We start from the raw sequence: 25,397 nt of genomic DNA, 5'->3' as shown, positions 1-25,397 counted from the left end.
ATCTTTGTAGCCCCGCAGCCCCCAGCTCAGAACCGCTCGATCAGACAGGGAGACCGCAGCCTGCAAACGGAAACCAAACAATCCGACTTGTGACTTGTTTTTGTTTGTTGGCTCGCTTGTCTTGTCAGACGGTTGCAGAGGTGTGGCTCTCTTTTGTGGTTTAGACTGTGACTTTATGACTCGAGTTTGACCTAAGAAAATAAAAACAGGATGACCTGCTCATCACGTTGTGTACTTTTAGTTATAGGCTTGTCTTCTGCAGTTGTGTTGTACTGCGTTTCTTCAAACTCAGGAAATAAGTCAGTTACTTCTCAGTTTGAATTTTTCTCCCCCTGAGATCCTTGGACATTATCCACAATGTTTTTTTAAGTTTGTTTTTCTGCTGAACGCAATTACACGATCGTTGTGACTGCTTTTTAAAAATGTGATCTCCCAGGTTACTTCATGCGAATATGAGGGCTTAGTTAATGAATAGTTAATTGTAGCCATCCATGGACTGTGGTGCAAAGTGAGAGAAATTCTGTCTGTCAACTGAAAACAGTTCAAGACTGCTGGGTGGGTTTTTTTTAGGAATTAACTCTTATGTACTCTTATTTATTTGAATCTTTGTTTAAAAAATGCAGGCATTGAGCCTGATTTACTAAGCCCTTTAGCACATGCAAAACCAATAACATTGCCAGTGATTGGTCGTGGTATTTGTTTTGCACCAATCATTGGTTGTGTTATTAGTTTTGCGTGTCCTGAAGGGGTGTCCATGGCCAGGAGATCATGGTAAATCCGGCCCTTAATGTGGCCATGTTGCCGATGCCACCGCTGTTGCCTGGACAGGGTATATTTGTTGTAATTAAGACCTGGGGAAAGTCATTATAATTCTGTTAAAAACAGGGATGTGCTGTAAAAATGAGCTCAGTTTCCATCTCTGAGGCTCTGAGTCCTGTCCGAGCTCCTCGTGTGCATGAAATGGATTTTAGAGGCCAGTGGCCTGAGGAGCTGGATACTGACTGGAACGCGAAAGAGGAACCCTGGGTTTTACCTTCGCGTAAAACCCGGTGGGATCTCCAGCACGCATCGCTGCAGGGGGCAAAAGGAGAAGCTGAGATTGTAGCGTGGAAGCAGAGTTCCTCTTGTGGTCCTCGCGTTTCAGAATGAGAACAGCATGACAGGACTTTCAGGTCTTACAAAATTCGAAGTCGCGTTGGAGCCGTGTTGTCCTCAGTTATGTAAGAAGGTTCTGACGTTGCTCGCTGTCACTTGTTGCGGTTAAATTAATTTTGAAACACACAACTGAATTGATTGATGGAGTGCAGCCTGAAATGCGAGCATTATTTAGGCTTAAGTACAGCACAGCTAACACTGCCTTTCTCCACACAATTCAGCCCCTGTTTTAGTGTAGGTGTTGGTGTTCCAAGTTTTTTTTAATTGGCCAGTCGAAGTGTGCCATGAAAGGTTGAGCGTGGGCAAGGATGATGCCCTCGTCTTCGTCGGCGGTTTGGTGCTCTTTGTGGCTGGAGGTATTTTTGGCCGTCGCTGTTTTCCAAAACGCCGGCACGCGCTCTGGAGGGTTGAGGTCCTCCACGCGTGTGGGCGAGCCGTTTGCGTGTGAGATGACGTGGCTGACGCCTGGAGACTTTCCCTTCCGAGACCCTGTCAGTGTGGCGGGGGGCGGGGGGGTTGTGGTGGGGACTGGAGCAGACACCCGAAGTTAGCTGTCATTAATTTGGTCTGAGGTGAAACTGCTTTCAGACCACCCTCCGCTCCCCTCACCACACAGTGCACGGTGTTTGTTTATCTACTCAAAGTCCACAAGAGATCGCATTGTAACCACGCCACGGAGAATGGAATCTGTGTAACATGACAAACACGTTTCGTGTCATGTTTGCTTTCCGCATGCTGACCTACATAACTCAGGAACCTGTAGGTGTATGCTTCTGTGTTTAGGCAAAAAAATATAGCCAGCGCGGTTTGAAAGTGTACCATTTTTACAATGCAGAGAGGGAAATTAAAACCCCCCAATTGCATTTAAAAGTCGGTCTTGAAATAAACTATTTTTTCCATTCACTGTAAAGTTTCCATATATTAACCTCGCGATTCTATGACTTAGTTGCACTCATGCACAAGCTTTTAAACCATCAGAAGATCTGATTTTAAATCAGTCTCACATTTCTTTCGGCCTCGTTGGTTTAATGTTGAAATCTTACATTGCTGTACAGCACTTTTTTTTGGTCTGACTAGAATGTCACATCTGCTAAATCTTGGCATACGGGTGCAGGAATTGTATGTTTATTTCTTTGCTGTATGTCTTTTTTATTTTATGCAGGTGAAAGGTAAAGTGACACACTGTGTGTTTTTTTGGAGTAGCACGTTTCAAATGTCTGTACAGGTCTCATCATGTGGGTCATGTGACCTCATTAGAATCTTGGGATTCCATTTTTTTCGAAGGTGTGCCCCGCTCTGTGTGTGTGTGAGCGTGTGTGTGTGTGTGTGTATGCGCGTGCGTGCGTGCATGTATGTGAGTGTGTGTGTGTGTGTATGTGAGACTGTGTGTGTGTGTGTGTGTTATTCCGCTTGCTCTCCGCAGCAGGCTCCCTGTGTTTGGGTGCTGAAGTGGATTCTGTTACTTCCGTGAGGAAGCGAGTCAGAAATAGCATCTCTGGATGACTCATGATCTGATGAAGCTGAGGCTGGGCCCCTCCCAGCAGCCCCTCCCTGCGCCGCTCTCGTGTTTGGGCTGGTCCCGCACCGTCGCGGTGAGGGCGTCTCTGTGTTCTCCTGGTCTGTGGGCGTCGGCCTGCGTTGCGGGACAGTGAGAGCTCCGGCGTCGCCCTGGGGCCAATCAGAACGCAGCAGGCATGCGTCTTTATTGCGTTTCCACAGGTACACCTGGCCCCAGGTGCATGCCCATCAGCGGCGTCAGTGGCCGGCTCCGGTGGAATCGGTGTGCCTGCAGCGGGGCCTGCAGCGGGGCCTGCAGCGGGGTCTGCAGCGGGGCCTGCAGCGGGGTCTGCAGCGGGGTCTGCAGCGGGGCCTGCAGCGGGGCCTGCAGCGGGGCCTGCAGCGGGGCCTGCAGTGGGCCTGTTCTGACTAAGCCGCGGGAGAAAGTGCCGTCTCCAGTCTCGGCTCATGACATAACGCCTTACCAACACCGGGTGCTTGTGCCGCTCTGTTCCTCCGCCTGATGATCCTTTTCTTTCTCTCTCTCTGAAATGGAGGGTGACGGGTGCAGGGCAGGCCACTGCACTGCTGTGAAAAAGAAAATAAATGATTTTTTTATTTTTAAAAAAGGGAAAAGCTGATTGTTCTCCGGCTCTCCTCTCTTAGACAGATGTGTTTGTGCAGCCTGTGTGAGATGCCACCCTGCCTGCCCTTTTCTCATCATGAAATCACTCTCCACATGAGTAACTGAAAGAGTCTATTGATTTTGGGCTGTGTTTTAATGGTGCTGGAGAGCGTGCATCGTCAGGCTATGTGACCTGCTGTTAAACCAGCCTGTGAGTGCTCGTATGAAGCCTCTCCTTTTCAAACCTCTCCTCTTTTGTTTTGTTTTTTATTGGTCTGATCGTAACGGCTTGTTTTCGTGTGACGGAGAGTTCAAACTCAAGGTGAAGATGATGAAACCGGGCCGGTCCGGGCCGAACCGGGCCAGGTCTTCTGATCTGGTTTCTCCCAGCTTTACTCGCGCAGGGTCGGTCTGGCATCCGCGGGCTGGCGCTATTGAGTGCAGTAGGCCTGAGGTTTCACAGTCGAGTGCTCCTGGGCTCATTTTTAATATTTAATGCTGTTATTACAAAGACTGCCATTTTCATCTGTGATCCCGGAGCTGGGGCGGTGCGCGCGCGGTGGAAGCCGGGTGTGACGTGCCGTCCAGCAGCCTGTGTGTGGTTCAGCGAGAGGAACGCTGTTGGCATTCAGTCAGTTTGGAGCTGCACACCTGCGATGCAGTGGGAGTGTGTGCTGTAGACCTGGGGTCACGGGGCACATGGAACAGCAGGGGGCGCTGGTGTCGGGTGCGGCTGTGGTGTGTGTTGTGAGTGACGTGACAGAGGGAGTGGATGTGTTTTTGGATCAGGGCTGGCTGTGGTGTGTGTTGTGAGTGACGTGACAGAGGGAGTGGATGTGTTTTTGGATCAGGCCCGGCTGTGGTGTGTGTTGTGAGTGACGTGGCAGAGGGAGTGGATGTGTTTTTGGATCAGGGCTGGCTGTGGTGTGTGTTGTGAGTGACGTGACAGAGGGAGTGGATGTGTTTTTGGATCAGGGCTGGTTGTGTATATCCGACTCGAGTCTCTGAGCTCTCCCCATCCCCCCCCCCCCCCCCGCAGGGCTGCTGGTTGGAACTCTGGACGTGGTGCTGGACTCCAGTGCCCGAGTGGCCCCGTACCGAATCCTGTACCAGTCCCCCGACTCCCTGGTGTACTGGACCATCGCCCACGGTGGGTATCGCATGACACTCCCCCCCCCACCCCACCCCCCGCTCACACCCCCCACACCCCCGAGCTCTCTCACATCCGGCCTCTCCTCTCCCCATTGGCTGAAAATGCTGAGCATTACATCATAGGCCAGCATCTCGGGAATAAACATGACTCAAGACCGTCCGTCCGGATGTGCGAACGGCCGGAGAAGGAGAGCTGCTCTGCTCTGTGTTTGTGTGTGTGTCCCGCGGCCGCTTGCACCCAGCAGGGTTCGCCTTCCTCAGGTTACCCGGCCGCACTGAATCACGTGTCCTTCATGGTCCTGAGTAAGAGGACACCGGCTGTCACACGACTGAATTTTAGGGGAGTGCTTAAATGAGCCGGCCTAAGCCCTGCTGCTGGAGTCAGGCTCACACGGCTGCTCTGCTGGGCCTTTTTCATTCTGTCAAGCATTTCAGTGGCTCCTGAACACACAGTCAGGCACGCATGTTATCTTTTATATTATAAGATGCACACATGCGTGTTATCTGTGATATAAGATGCACACATGCCTGTTATCTGTGATATTATACGATGCACACCCGTGTTATCTGTGATATTATACGATGCACACCCGTGTTATCTGTGATATTATACGATGCACACATGCGTGTTATCTGTGATATTATAAGATGCACACTTGCGTATTATCTGTGATGTTATAAGATGCACACACAGATCTGAGCCATGCGCTCTGTCTCACAGGGAGCTGCAGGAAGGAGATCACGGAACACTGGGAATGGCTGGAGCAGAACCTGCTGCAGACGCTCTCCATCTTTGAGAACGAGAACGACATCACCACCTTCGTCAAGGGCAAGATTCAGGCAAGTCCCTGCTCTGCTCTTTCAGACTGCCTGCGTTCAGCAGCCTTAACAGTGGGTTTTGACCTGGGGAATACAGATTTAAGAAAGTCTTGCTTTGAGTTTGTCTGTATTTCACTCCTGAAAACGCAGACCCTAATCAATCCACAGTCACAGCTCGGCCTTTTTTATTATAACAATTGTCATTTAAAGATAATAAACATGAATGAAAAATGATGCTTTTCTTTTGGCTATCATGTGTCATTCAGAACAGGCTGCTAACTCCCTGCGAGCATCATCGTCTTACTGAGGTTCGTTAGCTAGCGGCAGTGTCCAGTTCAGAAGCTAGAGGGATCAGAGCTAAACGTAATGAAGCTACATGTAATCAGAGCTAGCATGTTAATCAGAGCTAGCATGTTAATCAGAGCTAACACGTAAATGAGAGCTAGCATGTTAATCAGAGCTAGCATGTAAATGAGAGCTAGCATGTTAATCAGAGCTAGCATGTTAATCAGAGCTAGCATGTAAATCAGAGATTTCCTCCTCTCGCTGTAGGGCATCATTGCGGAGTACAACAAGAACCACGGCATCAAGGAGGATGACGACACAGACAAGTTCAAAGAGGCCATCGCCAAGTTCCGCAAGCTCTTTGGAATGCCCGAGGAGGAGAAGCTGGTGAACTACTACACCTGCAGCTACTGGAAGGGCAAGGTCCCCCGCCAGGGCTGGCTCTACCTCAGCATCAACCACCTGTGTTTCCACTCCTTCATGCTGGGGAAGGAAGGTACTGCAACACACCCCCCAACTCCACCCGCAACCCGACCAATCACCTTACTGTATATACCTCAGTCCGACCAATCACCTTACTGTATATACCACACCCCCCAACACCACCCGCAGTCCGACCAATCACCTTTCTGTTTACACCACACCCCGCAACACCAACCGCAGTCCAACCAATCACCTTACTGTATATAGCACAGTCCGACCAATCATCTATCTGTATATACCACTGCCCCACACAATTCCATTTTCTGTTGTGCCTTCAGCAGTGCATTAATTGTATAATGAGGCTGTAACGTGTCCCTCTATGACACCTCCAGGGTAACTTCATTCTCACACACAGGATCCCTGTTTAGTGTCTGCGAGCTGATCAGTGGAGACGCTCGTCAAAGTTTTAATTAGAGTGAGCGGAGGTGCGCAGTCACTGTTTGCATAAGCTGATGTTATTAGCGTTTGACAGGGCTGACACGCAGACAGCTAAACCGTGTTAAACATTTTGATTAGAAAGCATTAATATTGCACAGTTGTAGCCAGCCCTCTGAGTCCCGGTACTGATCTAGCTTCAGCCCGTTTGCGACGTTGCGGGTTAATCTGCGGTACTTTCACCTGCTACGCTACGCTTGCCTGATACTGAGAGCAGCCCGCTGCCGTAGCTCACTTGTGTAATGTTTTTACCTTGTTACTCGAGTGTATTGAAGTTTGTACGCTAAATAAAGCGGATGTGTGGCTTTTGCATCAAGGCACCTTTTTCCAGACCACAATGCACTGATGTTTTGAAAATTGCTAAGGTTTAGAAGGTGACTTGTTTGACAGTACTGTGTAGTTTGAGCATTGCTGTGCGTTTTTGAACAAGAAGAATGTGAGCGGAACGTAATATTTCGCCTTTTCTGGATTCAGGGAAGTGACATGGGTGGTTTATGAGATTCTCTGTGTGACGTTTAATAAGACGCGATGGGACAGGGGATCACACAGAGTGCTGGAACAACCTGCCAAAAAAAGAAGCTGTCCTAATTTTTAATCCGGCTCTTTCTGTGCTCCTCGCAGCCGAGCTGGTGGTCCGCTGGGCGGACGTTACGCAGCTGGAGAAGAGCGCCACCATGCTGCTGCCCGACATGATCAAAGTGAGCACGCGCTCGCACGAGCACGTCTTCTCCGTCTTCCTCAACATCAACGAGACCTTCAAGCTGATGGAGCAGCTGGCCAACATCGCCATGCGGCAGCTGCTGGACAACAAGGGCTTCGAGCAGGACCGCTCGCTGCCCAAGCTCAAGAAGAAGTCCCCCAAGAAGGTGTCTGCTCTCAAGAGGCAAGCCTCCGTCCCCTCGCCGCCACGCTCCGCCTGCGTCGCCAGAGATCGGCGCTGTTCCGTCCCGCCAGGCTGAGGTCACACGCCTCTTCTCTCTTTTTGTTCTGGCAGGGATCTGGACGCCCGTGCGAAGAGCGAGCGGTACAGGACCCTTTTCAGGCTGCCCAAGGACGAGAAGCTGGACGGACACACGGACTGCACCCTCTGGACGCCCTTCAACAAGACGCACATCCTGGGCCAGATGTTCGTGTCCACCAATTACATCTGCTTCACCAGTAAAGAGGAGACTCTGTGCAGCCTCATCATCCCGCTGAGAGAGGTCAGCCGCCCCTCTGATTGGCCTGAGAGACCCATGTGACGCATATGAGCCAATCATGAGAGTGCACTGTTTTCAAACACAAAAGCAACACCAACCGTGCTGTGGTCTCCATTTTGAGTATACGGCATGAATAGTGGTAACAGCAGCAGTCAGAAGAATGAGAAGTCAGATCAGCCAGCTGTATTCATAAATATATTTTTTTGTTATTAGTTGTAAATGTGGTCCTGCCGATTATCTTTAGTCTTTATCAGATTATCATGGGCCACATATTCATTTATTACCACTGTGCGTTTTTAAGAGGAAAGGGTCCCAGACCCATTGAATTGTGGGAAAGCGCAGCAGCTGATTAAACAGGCTGTAGCTGTCGCGTTTAATCTGCTTTAGTCACTGCTGGGGTTGCTAAGAAACGCTCGCGCGGGCCTCCAGCATCACGCCCTCACAAGTTCCCGACATGAACCCTCCTCGCATGACTTCCCCGATTCAGCAGCAGATATAAATATCAGTGTGCTCTACATGGCAAAATTACCCCAGATATATACAACCTGTTCAGGACCTATAGCTACGTATGTCTTAGCCTGTTAGCTCTGCTGAACATTTATAGTGAGATAAATCTTTGCTTTAAGTTGATTAAAATGTGATGTTTTCCTATTCTGATCCTTTCACAATCAATGACAAATCAATGACTAAGTGCATAGATACTGCAAAGTGTTTCTTCCCAAGTGTTTTTTCCTTAGTGGTGCAATTCCTGTATTGTGTTTTTCTGTAAAAATGGCGGCGTTGCTGTTTCGTTAGTTGCCCTGTTCACCCCGCCCCTGTCTCTCAGGTGACTATCGTGGAGAAGGCGGACAGCTCCAACGTGCTGCCCAGCCCTCTGTCCATCAGCACCAAAAACAGGATGACCTTCCTGTTCGCCAACCTCAAAGACCGCGACTTCCTGGTCCAGCGCATTTCTGACTTCCTGCAGCAGACCACCTCCAAGATTTACTGTGAAAGGGAGCTGACGGGCAGCTTCAACAGCTCCGACGAGGAGGTGAGCCGAGAGCCTGATTAATAAACCGCTCTTAACTCCCCGGGCCAGGGTGTTCCTGGGGCAGGCGCTTCATTAAAGGCTGCAGCCCTGTGAGAGGCTGCTTAATGCAGATCATCTGCAACGAATGGCATAGTTCTGCAGTGAGGCCAGAGTGGGTCAGTTAGAAACGACTACAGTCGGGGGGGGGTATCTTCCACGCAATAATAATTATTAAATGTGTTGATTGTCCTGATGTAGCTGATGTTGTTATAATTGTTATAATTTTTTTTTTTACTTGAGATGAGATGGAAGTAGTTTTCCCCACGCTTATGAGACTGGCCCTTATATAAAGCAACCTGCGACCGCACCAGCAGCCTGTTAGCATTGCGCTAGCCTGCGTCCATTAAGACCAGTAATGGTTCAGACTGATAGCACTGGGAGCTTCTATGGTACGTCCGTCCCTGAGTTTAGAGGTTCAGACTGATAGCACTGGGAGCTTCTATGGTACGTCCGTCCCTGAGTTTAGACCAATCAGGCAGAGCAAATGCCTGCTGCTACGTGCTCGTTGGGTTTGGAATATAATCACCGGCTTTCTTGAGGCCGGTATTGAAAAGAAGAAAGAGAGCATGTTTGACAGGAGGGTGGGAGGGCAGCCGTGGTCTGTACAGTTCTACCCCCCCCCCAGTAACCTTCCTCCCCCCCCCCAGGCCTACTCCCGCCAGAGCAGCCTGCTGTCCTGCAGCCCCCAGGCCAGCCTGAGCTCCGAGTCTGAGGGCGACCGCCAGTTCAACCTGAACCACAACAGCGTCCCCACCGCCAGCCAGGCCCTCATGACCATGTACCGCAGGAGGTCGCCCGAGGAGTTCAACCCCAAACTGGTAAAGAGCCGTCCCAGCATGCACTGGGAAACCGGCTCCCTGGGAAAGCCATGACTCTGCGGCGTACAGTGTTTGCCAGGCCGTTAGAGCGCTTGCTGACGGATGAGTCACGCTCACTGTGACGTTCGGAACAAACCCTCCCTGTCTTACCTTTTCACTGCCAGTGCTGACAACTTAAATATTTTCCATTTCGTGTGACCTGTTTGTTTCTTTCACTGTGATAAAAGGGGGATGAGGGAAGGGCCTGAAAATTGCTTCACATTGCTGAAACACTTGAGAAACACCTCTGCAGACTCTGTATATAAAAACGCCTCTTTTTTTCGAAGACTAAAGGCATAAGCTTGTCTATTATTTTGACCACCGTGTTGGTGTAACTGATTTAATGGATGTTATTCACTGTGAAGCAGGGGCAGTTGTTTTTGTTTGTTTCCTGACCCACATGAATAATTGTTTTAAAAATGACTAATCGAGACTCCTGTGACACTAACTATTATGTTTTAGACTAGTCAGACAAGTGTTAATTCATAACCTCCAGCAGTTTGTCCAAGCCGAAAAAAAAACTTGTTCTCCCACAGTTCACCTGAGTACCAGAAACCAGAAATAACTTCATGTTGCTTGACAGGCATCTCTTGTTTCCCCACTGAAGTGCTGCCATTGTTTTGACTTTAAATTTTGGTCACATTTTACGATCCCGTACGGCTATGTGGAAGCCTTCTCCATCTCTTCAGCTCACAGCAGTGTGCTTCTGTAATCAGCACCAGCACTGCAGAGGCCTTTGGCTCAAACAGGGTCCTGGGCCCCCCCTGTGTACGCTAGCGTTTACAGCGCACCCTTCTCTCCCCGCGCAGGCGAAGGAGTTCCTGAAGGAGCAGGCCTGGAGGAACCACTTCACTGAGTACGGCCAGGGCGTGTGCATGTACCGCACGCAGAAGACCAAGGAGCTGGTGCTCAAGGGCATCCCCGAGAACATGCGGGGAGATCTCTGGCTGCTCTTCTCCGGTGAGCCGCACTGCTGGTCCCTACTCTGCTGCTCCCCACTCCGCTGGTCCCTACTCTGCTGCTCCCCACTCCGCTGGTCCCTACTCTGCTGCTCCCCACTCCGCTGGTCCCTACTCTGCTGCTCCCCACTCCGCTGGTCCCTACTCTGCTGCTCCCCACTCCGCTGGTCCCCTCTCTGCCGGTCCCTACTCTGCTGCTCCCCACTCCGCTGCTCCCTACTCCGCTGGTCCCCTCTCTGCCGGTCCCTACTCTGCTGCTCCCCACTCCGCTGCTCCCTACTCCGCTGGTCCCCTCTCTGCCGGTCCCTACTCTGCGTCCCCACTCCGCTGGTCCCCTCTTGACGGTCCCTACTCTGCTGCTCCCACTCGCGCTGGTCCCTTCTGCAGTCGCTTACTGCTGCTGCTCCCACTCCGCTGCTCCCTACTCCGCTGGTCCCCTCTCTGCCGGTCCCTACTCTGCTGCTCCCCACTCCGCTGCTCCCCACTCCGCTGGTCCCTACCCTGCTGGTCCCCACTCTGCCGGTCCCCACTCCGCTGGTCAGGCTTTTTGGAATGTTTTTTTTTGTTTCTTTTTGTTTGCAAGTCGGTGCTCTAGAACTCCATTGCTTTCAGTTAGCTGTAGTGATTGTAACATCTGTGAAATACTGTACATTACATTGAGAGCTTATATATGACTTGGCTTATGTTCCTGTAGCACTTTACAAGAAAATGAATATGAGAAGTTAGCTTAAAAAGTCAAAATTAAGAGGAATAAGCACACAAAAACTGAAGCTTCAGATGTGAATTGAATTTGCAGAACAGCTAGAAGCAGAAATGGGCCCATCTGAGAAATGGGGTGACCACAGGTCCTCTCGAAAGTGCACCTTCCTGTGTACCGGCGTGCAGAACAGGAAGTGTGGTCAAACCAGCTCTGTTACCTTTGAGCAGTCTCAGAACCCCCCCACTCTCCTCCCGCCACATCTTGTGTTTCAGGTGTATGTTTGAAAATGTGAAAAACATACTCAGCCAAAATAAACCAGAAACAGTGCATGCATGAACAGCTATGGAGGATAACTGCATAAAGCTGCAGGCTTGGTTTGGCTGCAGCCCTCTTAGGGTGTAAAACGACGCTGCAAACATGGAACTTGATGGGAAGAGAACAATAGGCAGGGACATACAATTGTAAATATGAGTTCTAACTCATGAACAGATGATTTTAGAATTTCATAGATCTGGCGTAAAAATGAAAAATAGTGGTTACACAGACCCTTTACTTAGCAGTCAGACCTTTTATTTGGTGTTGAGGAACAGTGTTGTGAATCGTCTCGGAGACCATATTGATTTTAATTTGAACTACTTTAGCATCAGCCTGCGGCTGGTTGTTCACAATAGTTCCTGCTTACATGTGCGTGAAGTTTCAGGTGTAAAACGGCCTTGACCAGTCAGTTCTGCAGCTTGGAAAACCACAGATCAGAGATGTACCTGCGCTGTCAGTGTGACATTCTATCTGTGCAGATGTCAGCACGCTGTACAGTTGACTTATTTTTTTTGTTTTTACTCATTTCCTGTACGATTTATCCGAAACAAGGTGGGATGCTGTGTGTTTTCTGTGAAGCCTGCCTGTTCGAGGCTGCTTTTATCTTCTGAGTGTTGATTGTGAAATGATAACATCTGTGGATCAGCGGAACTGCCGATGCTGCAGCTGAGCTCCCAGAATGCAGCAGTGTGTGTGGGAGCCGTGCGAAGGCTTCACCGGGCTCAAACGTGGAGCGCCCCGTTTGTCTGAAGGGGAAGGGGAGCGATTGGCTGCCTCTGTGTGCCCCGCGTCACGCGTCGGAGGAGAGGCGCTGTGTGATTGCCCTCGCTCCGTGGCACCCGTCCCCTCTGTCCAGATAAAAGCGTTGTTTTAGGAGCCGGGCAGAGAGGCCTGCTTTTCCCCGGCTGCGTATGCGAAGCCTCGTTTATGTAACGACTTTGTGTCCGTCCCCCTGTCCCCATACGCCTCCACCTCCACCTACACCCCCACCTCCACCTCCACCCCCTGTCCCCATACGCCTCCACCTCCACCTCCACCTCCCCATACGCCTCCACCTCCACCTCCGCCTCCCTTCACTGGGACCTCCAGTGCAGGTACATATCGCTCATTAATGCACAACTGGGGTGTGCACTTTGAGATAAGTCCGGGGGATTATTTGGAGACTTCATTAATAATGGAGAACAAAGTAACAGTAGCAGGCATCAGAGGAAGGCTTGTGTCAGAGAAAGCTAATACTGTGAGAGACAGAGCTCTTCCTCTTAAGGGGATTATTTCTTTCGCATGTATTCCCTGCCAGTTTCTCCATTACAGCAACGATAATTAATTTAATAAAGAACCTCCACTGGAACACACCAGAGAATGTGAAATCAAGAATATCTGCCATTTGTTGCAGTTTAAAAATTGCTTACTTTTTTGTTATGTGATTTTATAAGAGCTATGATGTTTTTTAAAAAGCAAATTACAGTGAAGAAGCCATTTAGAAACAGATGCCACAAAGTCAATTTTGGTTCCTGTTGAGGTTCCCTTCAAACCCAGCTGGGGCGGGGCTTGTTTTGTGCTGCCCAGCGCACAGCGTCGCTGATGAACAGGCTGCCCATGCTACGCTTGTTCAGCCCATCAGTCATGGCGGGCGGTGTGAAGATGTGATCTCAGAGTTGTGTTGAGATGATGGGATGTCGTGGTCGTTGTCACGGAGATGAGAGGCGGCCCTGGCTCTGACGTGTCTCTTTCTGCAGGGGCCATAAACGAGATGACCACCCACCCGGGGTACTACGAGGACCTGGTGGAGAAGTCCATGGGCAAGTACAACCTGGCCACGGAGGAGATCGAGCGGGACCTGCACCGCTCGCTCCCCGAGCACCCCGCCTTCCAGAACGAGATGGGCATCGCCGCCCTGCGCCGCGTCCTCACCGCCTACGCCTTCCGCAACCCCAACATCGGTACTGCAGTACCAAAGCTTTAACGCTAGAACGTCACTCAATGTTCCATATTACCCCCTGGCGGTCGAGTGTCTGAGCAGACACTAACCCAACCCTAACGCTTGGCGATGAGAGGCCAATTGTAAAGCGCTTTGGATAAAAGCGCTATATAAATGCAGTCCATTACCATTTACCGTGTCTGAAGAGTTAAGGCATTTCAAATACAAGTTTTGAAAAGTCTAAATTAGGAATGTGAGCATCTACAGTGGGACTCCGAGCAGGGAAGAAGGACTTCCCACATTCATGGCTTACAGATACAGTACCAAACGCGCAAGAAAAACAGTGTTATTGATATGGTATTTTTTTTTCTAACTGTAAAGCATTTAAACAGTGTTTCAGTGTGATCTATGAACACTGTCTGTGTTAATTACTCACTGGTCTATGAACACGGTCTGTGTTAATTACTCACTGGTCTATGAACACGGTCTGTGTTAACTACTGACTGGTCTATGAACACGGTCTGTGTTAACTACTGACTGGTCCATGAACACGGTCTGTGTTAATTACTCTCCAGGCTATGAACATCGTCACCTCTGTGCTGCTTCTGTATGCCAAAGAGGAGGAGGCCTTCTGGTTGCTGGTCGCCCTGTGTGAGCGGATGCTGCCCGACTACTACAACACCAGGGTCGTAGGTCAGTACTGCTGCTAGGCTACTACAACACCAGGGTCGTAGGTCAGTACTGCTGCTAGGCTACTACAACACCAGGGTCGTAGGTCAGTACTGCTGCTAGGCTACTACAACACCAGGGTCGTAGGTCAGTACTGCTGCTAGGCTACTATAACACCAGGGTCGTAGGTCAGTACTGCTGCTAGGCTACTATAACACCAGGGTCGTAGGTCTGTACTGCTGCTAGGCTACTACAACACCAGGGTCGTAGGTCAGTACTGCAGCTAGGTACTAACCCAGGGTCGTAGGTCAGTACTGCTGAGGCTACTACAACACCAGGGTCGGGTCTGTACTGCTGATAGTACTACAACCCAGGTCGTAGGTCAGTACTGCTGCTAGGCTACTACAACACCAGGGTCGTAGGTCAGTACTGCTGCTAGGCTACTACAACACCAGGTCTAGGTGTACTGCTGCTAGGTTACAAACCAGGTGTAGTCAGTACTGCCCGCTAGGCTACTACAACACCAGGGTCGTAGGTCAGTTCTGCGGCTAGGCTACTATAACACCAGGGTCGTAGGTCAGTACTGCTGCTAGGGTACTACAACACCAGGGTCGTAGGTCAGTACTGCTGCTAGGCTACTACAACACCAGGGTCGTAGGTCAGTACTGCTGCTAGGCTACTACAACACCAGGGTCGTAGGTCAGTTCTGCTTTGCTGCCAGAACCTCCAAATTCACTAGAAGCTCTGGTTTGCTTTCATGTTTGTGAGCTCAGTGTTTTGTATGTTGAACAGAGTGCAGAATGGTGTGATTTAGAGAAGGACTCAGAGGCCTTGGAGGGTTGATGTAGCCATGGTGCATTCCTCCTTAACATTGCTTAACGTGCTTAATGTGTGTGTGTGTGTGTGTCTGTGTGCGTGTGCGTGTGTGTGTGTCTGTGTATGTGTGTCTGCGTGCGTGTGCGTGTGTGTACGTGTGCGTGCGTGTGTGTGTGTCTGTGTATGTGTGTCTGCGTGCGTGTGCGTGTGTGTGTATGTGTGTCTGTGTGCGTGTGTGTGCGTGTGTGTCTGCGTGCGTGTGCGTGCTTGTTTTGTGCCGCTCAGGCGCGCTGGTGGACCAGGGCGTGTTTGAGGAGCTGGCTCGGGAGTACGTGCCCCAGCTGTACGACTGCATGCAGGACCTGGGCGTGATCTCCACCATCTCCCTGTCCTGGTTCCTCACGCTCTTCCTCAGCGTCATGCCCTTCGAGAGCGCCGTGGTGGTGGTCGACTGCTTCTTCTACGAGGGCATCAAGGTCATCTTCCAGCTGGCGCTGTCCGTGCTCGACGCCAACATCGACAAGCTGCTCAACTGCAAAGACGACGGCGAGGCCATGACCGTCCTGGGCCGGTGAGGCCTGCTGCTTCGCCGTTATGGCGGGTCACTGCAGAGCTGTGGTGCTCTACTTCCTGTTTCTGAATGTCGAATGTGTTTCTATATGGCAGAATAACTCCGTGTTTCTGTCATATTTTGCGGCAACTCTTTAAATGCTGGACTTGCCAAATAAATAATATCCAACTAGAAAGGGCTCTGAAGAAATTTGAATAAATCTAGTGGCAAAAAGGACAACTAGGAGTTGCATAGTGATTTGCAGCTGTAATCCTCTGGCTTCTGAAATGGATTTGAAGCAGAAGTACTCTTGTTTCCCAAATAGTCCACTATAATAATCCTTTGCGTTTGTAGCCAACTGGCCTGTAGAGCGCTAACCTTGCTGTGTGTTCTGTGTCTCAGGTACCTGGACAGCGTGTCCAATAAGGACAGCACCTTACCCCCCATCCCCCACCTGCACTCCCTGCTCACAGACGACCGGGAGCCCCACCCGGAGGTGGACATCTTCAAACTGGTGCGCAGCTCCTATGAGGTACGGCACCGCCCCGCCCCGACCCGCCCCGCCCTGTCCCACCCGACACAATCAACAACACAATCATATTAAAATAATCATGGGTCACATGGTGTATTCAGTGATAACAATGGCCCTTTGTCCACACATGGACACAAAATCAGCACACACTTTGCCAAAGTTATTCCTTTATTACTCCATTACTGCTTATGTAGGATTTATATCGGCTCTGTCCCCCTAATTTTAATTTCCCTTAACAAACTGAGGCCTGTTTGACCCTCCAGATTAACACAGATCCTTTATGCCATGCGTGAAAAATACTAACATTCCATAAGCACCAAACATAATCTGCACCACAGTGCTGCAGCCACAGCACCATTTCATTAATGGGTCACATGCCAAGGTCTTGCAAGTCTTTTGCAATAATGTGCCTGGTCTTATGTTTTATAAATCATATGATTCTCTTGTAGTGTATCGTTGGTCACTGGCTTTGTGTAGAAACAGATTATTTGGCACCATACATGCATGCGATGTTGAGTTCCTGCTTTTTTTCACAGCCTCATTTTTGCCTGCCAAAAAGATAACTGCTTTGTTTTGGCATTATTTGGTCTGGAAATTGAACAATGAACGGCGTTATCATAGGGTTAGGGTTAGGGTTTGTTTTGTGGTTGTTTCCTGTTCTCGGTTTGTTCGCCTGTTGGAGCTGCAGCCCAGTGCTAACGCTGCAGCTGTGTGACAGACACCTGCTCTCTCGCTGAGGGGGGGGGGTTTCTGTGGTTTTATCACCGCGTCTGCTGGGGGGGGGCGGGGGGGGGGGGGGGGGTTTCTGTCGGCGGTTTGATCACCGCATCTGACAGCGGGGGGGAGGGGGGGGGGGGCGTGGGTGTTTGGGGAGGGGGGCGGATGAGCGAGCCGGGGGGGGTTGATTTGTTGCCTGCGCCTTCTCTGGCCCTTTTTGTGCTGATCCGGTGTACCCCTGACGCTTGGACAGAAATTCGGCAGCATCCGAGCCGACGTGATCGAGCAGATGCGCTTCAAGCAGCGGCTGCGGGTGATCCAGACCATCGAGGACACCACGAAACGCAACGTGGTAAGAGCCGAACCCCCCCGTCCTGCTGCGCTGCGCTGCCCCCAGCTGTGCTACACAGGGCATGTCCCACAGCTGTGCTACACAGGGCATGTCCCACAGGCCCACAGCTGTGCTACACAGGGCATGTCCCACAGGCCCACAGCTGTGCTACACAGGGCATGTCCCACAGGCCCACAGCTGTGCTACACAGGGCATGTCCCACAGCTGTGCTACACAGGGCATGTCCCACAGCTGTGCTACACAGGGCATGTCCCACAGGCACTCGCTCGTGTTGACACTGTATCTGTGTGACATCATTGATGTGTCAGTGGTGAAATTCTTATGATGAGGTCACAGGCAGTTTTTGTGTGTTGGGCAGGTGCGGACCATCGTGACTGAGACCGCCTTCAGCATAGACGAGTTGGAGGAGCTCTACGTCCTGTTCAAGGTGAGCGGCTGTGAAAGGGGTCAGACAGGTCGAGGGTCCGGCTCCCCTGGTCCTGTCCGCTTTAGAGGGATGGCCTGTGTGTACTGGCCATCGCTGAAATGCGATACCTCCGTCATACTGGCCTGCTATTCTGAAAGGCCTCTGTCAGCTTTGTGCTCTTTCAGTCTCGTTTACATCTCCTCTGTGTGGATTACACATTCTGACCAATCACAGTCCAGAACACACGTTTGCTGGATCATTGGTCATGGAGAACTCGTCATTAGTGTTGTTATGTATCGTTATCGTTACCGTGCAGCTTAATGGCTTTAAACGAGGGATCTGTACCAGGTGGTCAGATCGCTGATGTCTCTGCCCAGACCGATCGATCGAGCGCTTGGAGTGCTTTCGTCCAGCCGAACGTTTCGCTCGCGCTGATTCTTTTTTTAAAAAGGCCTGGGCTGACCCCCGCAGTGTTGGGGCTGTCAGACAGGGGCTGCGAGGCTTTGTGGGTGTGGTGGGGGGCGGGGGGGCAGGGGGGGGGGGGGGGTCGAGTCCCCGGCCAAACGGGAGCTGGGAGAGGGAGCGGGGAAGCACACTCCCCGCGGCTTCTGTCACTCAGGAGAGAGAGAGAGAGAGAGAGAGAGAGAGAGCGGATCGATACGCTCGCTCTGATTTTGCTTCATTAGGAGCGCGGGAGCGCTGGGGAGCGTACTGCGCCTGCGATCATATTTCACTGCACAGCAGCCGAACCTCAGCACTCAGCTACCCTGCACTGTGCAGAACAGGGCTGTGCAGTAATGCATCACATACAGCACACACTAGACAGCACACAGTTATAGCACTATATGGTACACAGTTAGTGCCACTCTCAGGCTAACGGTGCACTATACAGCACACAGTTAGCGCCACGCTCAGGCTAACGGTGCACTATACGGTACACAGTTAGCGCCACGCTCAGGCTAACGGTGCACTATACGGTACACAGTTAGCGCCACGCTCAGGCTAACGGTGCACTATACGGTACACAGTTAGCGCCACGCTCAGGCTAACGGTGCACTATACAGCACACAGTTAGCGCCACGCTCAGGCTAACGGTGCACTATACGGTACACAGTTAGCGCCACGCTCAGGCTAACGGTGCACTATACGGTACACAGTTAGCGCCATGCTCAGGCTAACGGCGCACTATGCGGCACACAGTTCTTGTGTGTAGCCCTGTCCCATCTGTATTTTGTCTGCATTACCATCACACAGTTCTGTTGTCAGGAGCTGTGGTGAACTTTTGTGACTGCTTGTGTGAAGTATTTTAAAATAACAGTGGAGTTCAGCGGTTTTTTCTTATTCTGCTTGCATTATATAGGCTACAAAACCTAAAATGCAAATGTCACCAAGCCAGCAATCAAGAAGCATTCACACTTTCATTAGTCATGTAATAAATAACTAATGATTCAGTAATCGTGCTGTGAACGTTCTCTTTCTTGAGCAGATGTATACTGTTGCTTTCAGCCTGTTAAGACATGCATGCCGTTGCCATAGAAATCTGATCTCCCCGCTGTGTGTGCACGCTGGAGCTGGGCTGTTTATCTGGGCGCGGGTTTCAGTGAGCCTGATTCCCCCTGGAGGAGCCCGTCGCCTCACTGCGGCTGCTGTCTCTCTGCAGGCGGAGCACCTGACCAGCTGCTACTGGGGCGGGAACAGCAACCCCACGGACCGGCACGACCCCAGCCTGCCCTACCTGGAGCAGTACCGCATCGACCTGGAGCAGTTCAGGGGGCTGTTCGGCCTGCTCTTCCCCTGGGCCTGCGGGGCCAACTCCGACTCGCTGGCCCTGCGCTTCTTCCGGCTGCTCGACCACAACGGCGACTCCCTCATCAACTTCCGCGAGTTTGTGACCGGGCTGAGTACGTTCCCCCCCCCCCCCCCCAGGCCATACGGCTGCTGTCTCTAGGTGCTCGAGAGGCCCCCCAGCGAGCGACATTGCGGGGAAGGAGAAGGGTTCGACAGCAGATCTGTCACCTTTACTGCATTTCCATTAGCTCATCGTATGTCTCTTTGACACACACCACCCAATCACAGACAGGCATAGACAGACATAAAGAACGTAAAGAACACTGGGTCTTAATGAACCTTAAACTGCAGGCTTTGACCGTAAGCTGCCCTGATGCAGTGTGAGCTTGAAGCCTCACTGAACTGCAGAGGCTAACGCAGTAAGGACTCTAACGGCCTGTGGACTCTGCCCTCAACGTGCGGGGTCTTTAGAAACCTGCCATGCGGTTGGATTGGCCAGAGGCTCGTCCCATGAGCAGGGCTGGGGGGTAACCTGCAGGTGCTGTCTTACAGGTGTGCTTTGTCACGGGGACCTCGCCGAGAAGCTGAAGATCCTCTACAAGATGCACGTCCTGCCCGGTAAGCAGACGCTTCTCGTGTGAAATATTCAGCAACGGCCTGAATTTGACTGTGAAAGCAGAAATTTGAGGTTCTGCGTCATATCCAAGTTCCCTGCGCATTTGCCGCATTGTCTGAAATTTTTTCACGGTTTTTTCACCTTTTTCTGGTGTGGATTTCCATTTTTATTCATTCGCTAGCCGTACCTCCTCTTGGGTACTTGCCCAGAACAGAATCTTTCCTTCAGGGCCTGGGATATTCTGTCAGATCTTTAGAGGTGTGTGGGCCTCTGTATGTCCCAGCACAGTATTCTACAGACTCACTGTCTGATCCGCAAACGCATATGCTCAACCGCACACGCACACACACACACACACGCCACACACACACACACACACACACACACACACACACACACCCTCCACACGCCACACACACACACACACACACACGCACCCACACCCCACATGCACCCACATACACAGATACTTAAATGCTTGCACTTACACATGCCCACACACACACACACGAACACAGACACGCACACGCACACACACACACACCCCACATGCACACACATGCCCACACATCCTGTTACTCAAGCCTTCAGACTGCCGTTGAATCTCTGTTTTGGGTATTTCAGAGGTGATGCCCGAACAGGACGAGCCGGACTCCGCCTTCGAGGCGACGCAATACTTCTTTGAGGACATCACCCCGGAGACGTCCCACGGTGGGTCTGAGAGGCGTTACACGGCCAAAAGTATGTGGACACCTGACATCTCATCCAAATTTATCTGCACTAATATGGAGTTGGTCCAGCCTTTGCTGCTGTAACACCCTCTACTCTTCTGGGAAGGCTTTATACTAGATATTGGAGCACTGCTGCAGGGATTTGCTTCCATTCAGCCAGAAGAGCATTAGTGAGGTCGGGCACTGATTGGGCAGTTAGGCCTGGCTCGCAGTTGGCTTTCCAACTGATCCCAATGGTGTTGGATGGGGCCAACTGTTGCCACGAAGTTGGAAGCACTGAATCGTCTAGCCCAAACCCTGAAAAACAGCCCCAGACCCAGCTCTGGGTGTCCAGATACTTTTGGTCATATAGTCAGAAGCTGTCTTCAGGGCCTGCTTTCATGGGCATCTGGTGAAGCTACCTGGGAGAATTTTTGGTGAAACATGCACTATTTTCTTCCATCCTGTGTGTGAGGGTCAGTTACTGGGCACATTTTTGGACATGCTGCTGCAATACTAAGGCAAAACACAGTTTAGGGGTGCAGTCCTGGTTCCCCTCGGGCAGAGCAAGTTGCTGAGTCTCTGCTTCGTTCCCTCTAGGACTCGATTCCAAGTCGAAGAGCGATAAGGACGATGGTTTTGTCAGAGTGACCTTCAAGACTGAAAAAGGTAAGCCTTAGAACGTAGTTCAAGAGGGGATCTCACACTGGCATGTGACCATAGATCCAAAATGGTGGGTTATCATTTAGACTAGTTTTTCTCATACGCTTGCTATGTGCTGCTGTTAGTCATACCCAGCTAGCTAGCTGTTCATGAGCTACAGTCCCATGCAGTCTTTCTACAGAAACTTGCATTAGCACTTTGTTTGAAGATAGGTTTCTAGAAAAAGCTAAATAAATTATTATGGCAAAAGAAGCATTATACCTGCTTAGCAACACAACCAAACACAGGTTTTTGCCGCACGGTTTTATTCAGCTGGTTTAGCTATCACTCATGCTGACGCTTAAATGGAAGGTTCGTGTGGTGTCTCCTCTCTCTCAGCACCAGTTTACCATGTCCTGTCCTGTCCCATAAATCAGGGGTGCACAATCCGTTTCAGGATTTCAGGCCAACTACCGCTCTTAAAAGTTTAGATAGCTCAGTTTTACCTTGATCTGACATTCATATAAGCTCAGACTGCAAGTGCATCCTAAAGATTTTACTCTGCTCAAGTACTGGAGTGAGCCAGCGTACTTTATAGAGCTGTCAGAAAACTAAAACTAAGATAAATGGTTGGAGCAGAACCCAGCGGGCAGACCGGCCCTGCAGGACCGGGGTTGTGCAGCCCTGATATAAATGTTTGGGTTGCTCGTGCGTTTGAGGGTCATAGCTGCTTTAAAAGGGTTATTTTGAGTGAAAGGGCAAGTGCAGCACTACTTCCTGTTGTTTTAACATTGCAACCTTTGTGCTTCATTGTTTGTTTTGCAGGAAGTTTAATCTTACTGTGTAAGCAGTTCTGGCAGTGAAACCGACTGCTAGTTTAATTCTGCTGTTTAAACCGTTCTGTCGGTGAAGTGACATTTTATCCTCAGCTTTTTAAATCTCGCAGTGAGTCTGTAAAAGAGCAGCGTGACAAATCTGCCGTGCTAATGGAGCATTCCTTTCATTCCCGGAGAAAAACACTTCTCATTTCCACCTCCAACGGCACCGCGCTCCAGCGCTTCAGTTGAGCTGTCAATCACTCCATTCAGATGAGACGTCCTGAGGTCTTTCGCGAGTGACAGCGTAGAGAGGGACCGCCCACCGGCGCCATTTTACCGCAGTCCTCTCGCCCGTGGGAGGACACGCTTCTAATGGCGTTCCTCGGCAAGCGTTGTGTAATACTCTCATACACTGGAGCGGGCGATTCTTCCATTCAGCGAGCTGTGCCGTTTACAGGCTGCTTGGGCGCGCTTCCTAACCCCATTCAGTAAGTCAGGCGAGAGCGTTTGTGTGTCCCGCTGGTTTGGTGTGCAGAGCAGGTTCACTGGGGCGAAGCAGGACCCTGCCGCTGGACTGGAATGAGCAGCATAAACAGGAAGTGGTAGAACAGGCCCCTCCTCCTGTGCAGTCGTAGAACACGCCGATCCTCTTGCGTGCTCAGGTGGATGTTTACCTGTGCAGTCGTAGAACACGCCCCTCCTCCTGCGTGCTCAGGTGGATGTTTACCTGTGCAGTCGTAGAACACGCCCCTCCTCTAGCATGCTCAGGTGGATGTTTACCTGTGCAGTCGTAGAACACGCCCCTCCTCCTGTGTGCTCAGGTGAATGTTTACCTGTGCAGTCGTAGAACCCGCCCCTCCTCTTGCGTGCTCAGGTGGATGTTTACCTGTGCAGCTCAGGCCAAAATGCAGCCCTTCTACGTCGTGTGAGCGACGTGCTTAAATGCTCTGTGCTCCTCCTCCTCACTGCAGTGAAGAAGATGCACACCCCAGACTACCGCACGTACCTCCGCCTGTGGAACCAGGAGAACAAGGCAAAGCTGGAGAACATGAAGGAACTGCCCAAACTCAACCAGGTAAACTGCTGTCCTCCTGCTTCCTGTTCCTCTTCCATCTGCTCTGTCATTGGGCGCTGCAGTGACTCAGTTCAGAGTTCCTCTCAGTGTCTAACGTGCTCAGACCTGGACTCCTGGTGCATGTATTTATCCGTAAGCTGGGAAAGGAGCACTTTGGCCAGAGCGATTGCAGATGCAGAGCAGTGAGCTGTCCTTCCTGCTCTGTGTGTGTGTGTGAGTGCACTCTTATGGCCAGTTCGTCGAGCTGTGTAAGACCCTGTGTGTGTGTGTTTTAGGGCCAGGTCATCGAGCTGTGTAAGACCCTGTGTGTGTGTGTGTGTTTTAGGGTCAGTTCATCGAGCTGTGTAAGACCCTGTGTGTGTGTGTTTTAGGGTCAGTTCATCGAGCTGTGTAAGACCCTGTGTGTGTGTGTTTTAGGGTCAGTTCATCGAGCTGTGTAAGACCCTGTGTGTGTGTGTTTTAGGGCCAGTTCATCGAGCTGTGTAAGACCCTGTGTGTGTGTGTGTTTTAGGGTCAGTTCATCGAGCTGTGTAAGACCCTGTGTGTGTGTGTTTTAGGGCCAGTTCATCGAGCTGTGTAAGACCCTGTGTGTGTGTGTGTTTTAGGGCCAGTTCATCGAGCTGTGTAAGACCCTGTACAACATCTTCAGTGAGGACCCCAGCGAGCAGGAGCTGTACCATGCCACGGCCACCGTCACCAGCCTGCTGCTGGAGATGGGCGAGGTGGGCAAGCTCTTCAGCTGCCATGGCAACAGGGAGGAGGAGGACGAGGAGGAAGAGGAGGGCCGCGAGGGCGGCCGCAGCCGGGGGAAGGAGCAGAAGGCGCAGGGGGCGGACCCCTTTCTGCAGGGCGGGGGGGTGGGGGAGGAGGGCGGGGCCGGCCGGGAGCCCCTCCCCTGCCCGCAGATGGAGGACATCAAGCTGGAGGACTCGTCGCCCAGGGATACGGGTGCGTCGTCCGCCATGCTGACCTCGGACGACGAGACGAAGGACGACGCGTCGATGTCGTCGTACTCGGTGCTGAGCTCCGGGTCGCACGAGCTGGACGAGAAGCTGCACTGCGAGGACATCGCCGAGGACACGGTGCTGGTGCGCAGCGCTCACCACGGCGACCGCCTGCCGCACAGCGTCAGCATCGACCGGGACTGGGCCATCACCTTCGAGCAGTTCCTGGCCTCGGTGCTGACCGAGCAGGCGCTGGTGCTCTACTTCGAGAAGCCGGTGGAGGTGGCCGCCCGCATCACCAACGCCAAGAACATGCGCAAGGTCGGCCCCCTCACGTCCACCAGCGACTACGAGATCTCCGCCCTCTCCGGGTGAACGGGGCCCCCGGCTCTGTCCCCCCTCCCGCCCCCCCTCAGAACTATTGGAACTCAGGCAGGTCCGCCTCGAACTGCGGGGTCTGTTTGTGTAATTGTTCCGATGTTGCATCTCATTGACTGTCTGGTCATAGGAGGACTCTCTCTCTCTCTCTCTCTCTCTCTCTCTAGCCACGTGAAACCCACTTATTTACATGTACATTTATTTATAATAAGCGGAATACAAGGTGTGATGCTCTGCTTCGTGAAGACTGCAATCGAGGACTGTTAGACTGTTAAGTTTGTCATGAAGGACTCAGCAGTTTGAAGCATAGCCATAGAGTAGAAAAGGGGTTTGTTGTTGACTTAGATCAGGAAGTGCAATCCTTTTAAATGTGTCTTCAATATACTAATTGAGCTTGTTCTAATTTATATGAGTAATGTACAGTGTGACACTGTACTACAGTAACCTCTTTGATCATGTCAGGCTATGTATTCTGTCTTTGTGATCTTCAATTACTCTTAACTACAAAGAAAAACTGTAATGATGTTCACAGCTGCATCTAATATGAAATGTAATTCTGTGATTTGACTACATATACACTTTGTATAGATTAATGTATTAGCTGTTGGTTGAAATGTTGTTTTAAACAGGAGCACCTGCACTTTGATTCAGTTTTTGTCAGAAAAAGGTTTACATTTCTTTCTCTTTCATTCTGCAGATGAAAGAGAGTTGCTTGGCTTGTCCTTTCGGTATCAGACTTTCGTTCCCAGCCTGTGCCCTCATAGTGAAATCAGCTGGTCTTTTTTTGCTGTATTTTAAACTGCTGTGTTTGTTTTTGTTGTGAATATTTTAAACATGTATATGGCTTCAAAACCACTCCAGCTAATAAAAGAATGTAGAAGGATTGATTCAGTGCTACATCTACAAAATGGCC

The 25,397-nt window shown here is 51.0% G+C and overlaps 1 protein-coding gene across 1 annotated transcript in view; it reads left to right on the top strand.

Moving 5' to 3' along the window:
- Positions 1–25,367, top strand: part of tbc1d9 (TBC1 domain family, member 9 (with GRAM domain)) — a 28,501-nt gene extending 3,134 nt beyond the window's left edge. The window contains exons 3-22 of the mRNA XM_064345319.1: positions 4,317–4,427; positions 5,151–5,269; positions 5,801–6,029; positions 7,073–7,334; positions 7,446–7,653; positions 8,477–8,683; positions 9,370–9,540; positions 10,389–10,539; positions 13,290–13,501; positions 14,047–14,164; positions 15,242–15,527; positions 15,909–16,038; positions 17,009–17,107; positions 17,466–17,534; positions 19,174–19,414; positions 19,854–19,919; positions 20,542–20,628; positions 21,228–21,296; positions 23,059–23,162; positions 23,768–25,367. Of these exons, the coding sequence (XP_064201389.1) occupies positions 4,317–4,427; positions 5,151–5,269; positions 5,801–6,029; positions 7,073–7,334; positions 7,446–7,653; positions 8,477–8,683; positions 9,370–9,540; positions 10,389–10,539; positions 13,290–13,501; positions 14,047–14,164; positions 15,242–15,527; positions 15,909–16,038; positions 17,009–17,107; positions 17,466–17,534; positions 19,174–19,414; positions 19,854–19,919; positions 20,542–20,628; positions 21,228–21,296; positions 23,059–23,162; positions 23,768–24,481 (3,653 nt within the window). The 3' untranslated portion in view covers positions 24,482–25,367. The remainder of the gene's footprint in view (positions 1–4,316; positions 4,428–5,150; positions 5,270–5,800; positions 6,030–7,072; positions 7,335–7,445; positions 7,654–8,476; positions 8,684–9,369; positions 9,541–10,388; positions 10,540–13,289; positions 13,502–14,046; positions 14,165–15,241; positions 15,528–15,908; positions 16,039–17,008; positions 17,108–17,465; positions 17,535–19,173; positions 19,415–19,853; positions 19,920–20,541; positions 20,629–21,227; positions 21,297–23,058; positions 23,163–23,767) is intronic.
- Positions 25,368–25,397: the final 30 nt, after the last annotated feature.

Source organism: Anguilla rostrata, chromosome 7 (assembly GCF_018555375.3).
Source record: "Anguilla rostrata isolate EN2019 chromosome 7, ASM1855537v3, whole genome shotgun sequence".
NCBI lineage: Eukaryota > Metazoa > Chordata > Actinopteri > Anguilliformes > Anguillidae > Anguilla > Anguilla rostrata.
The sequence above is the reverse complement of the archived record's forward strand: the minus strand, read 5'-3'. Positions and strand labels throughout refer to the sequence as shown.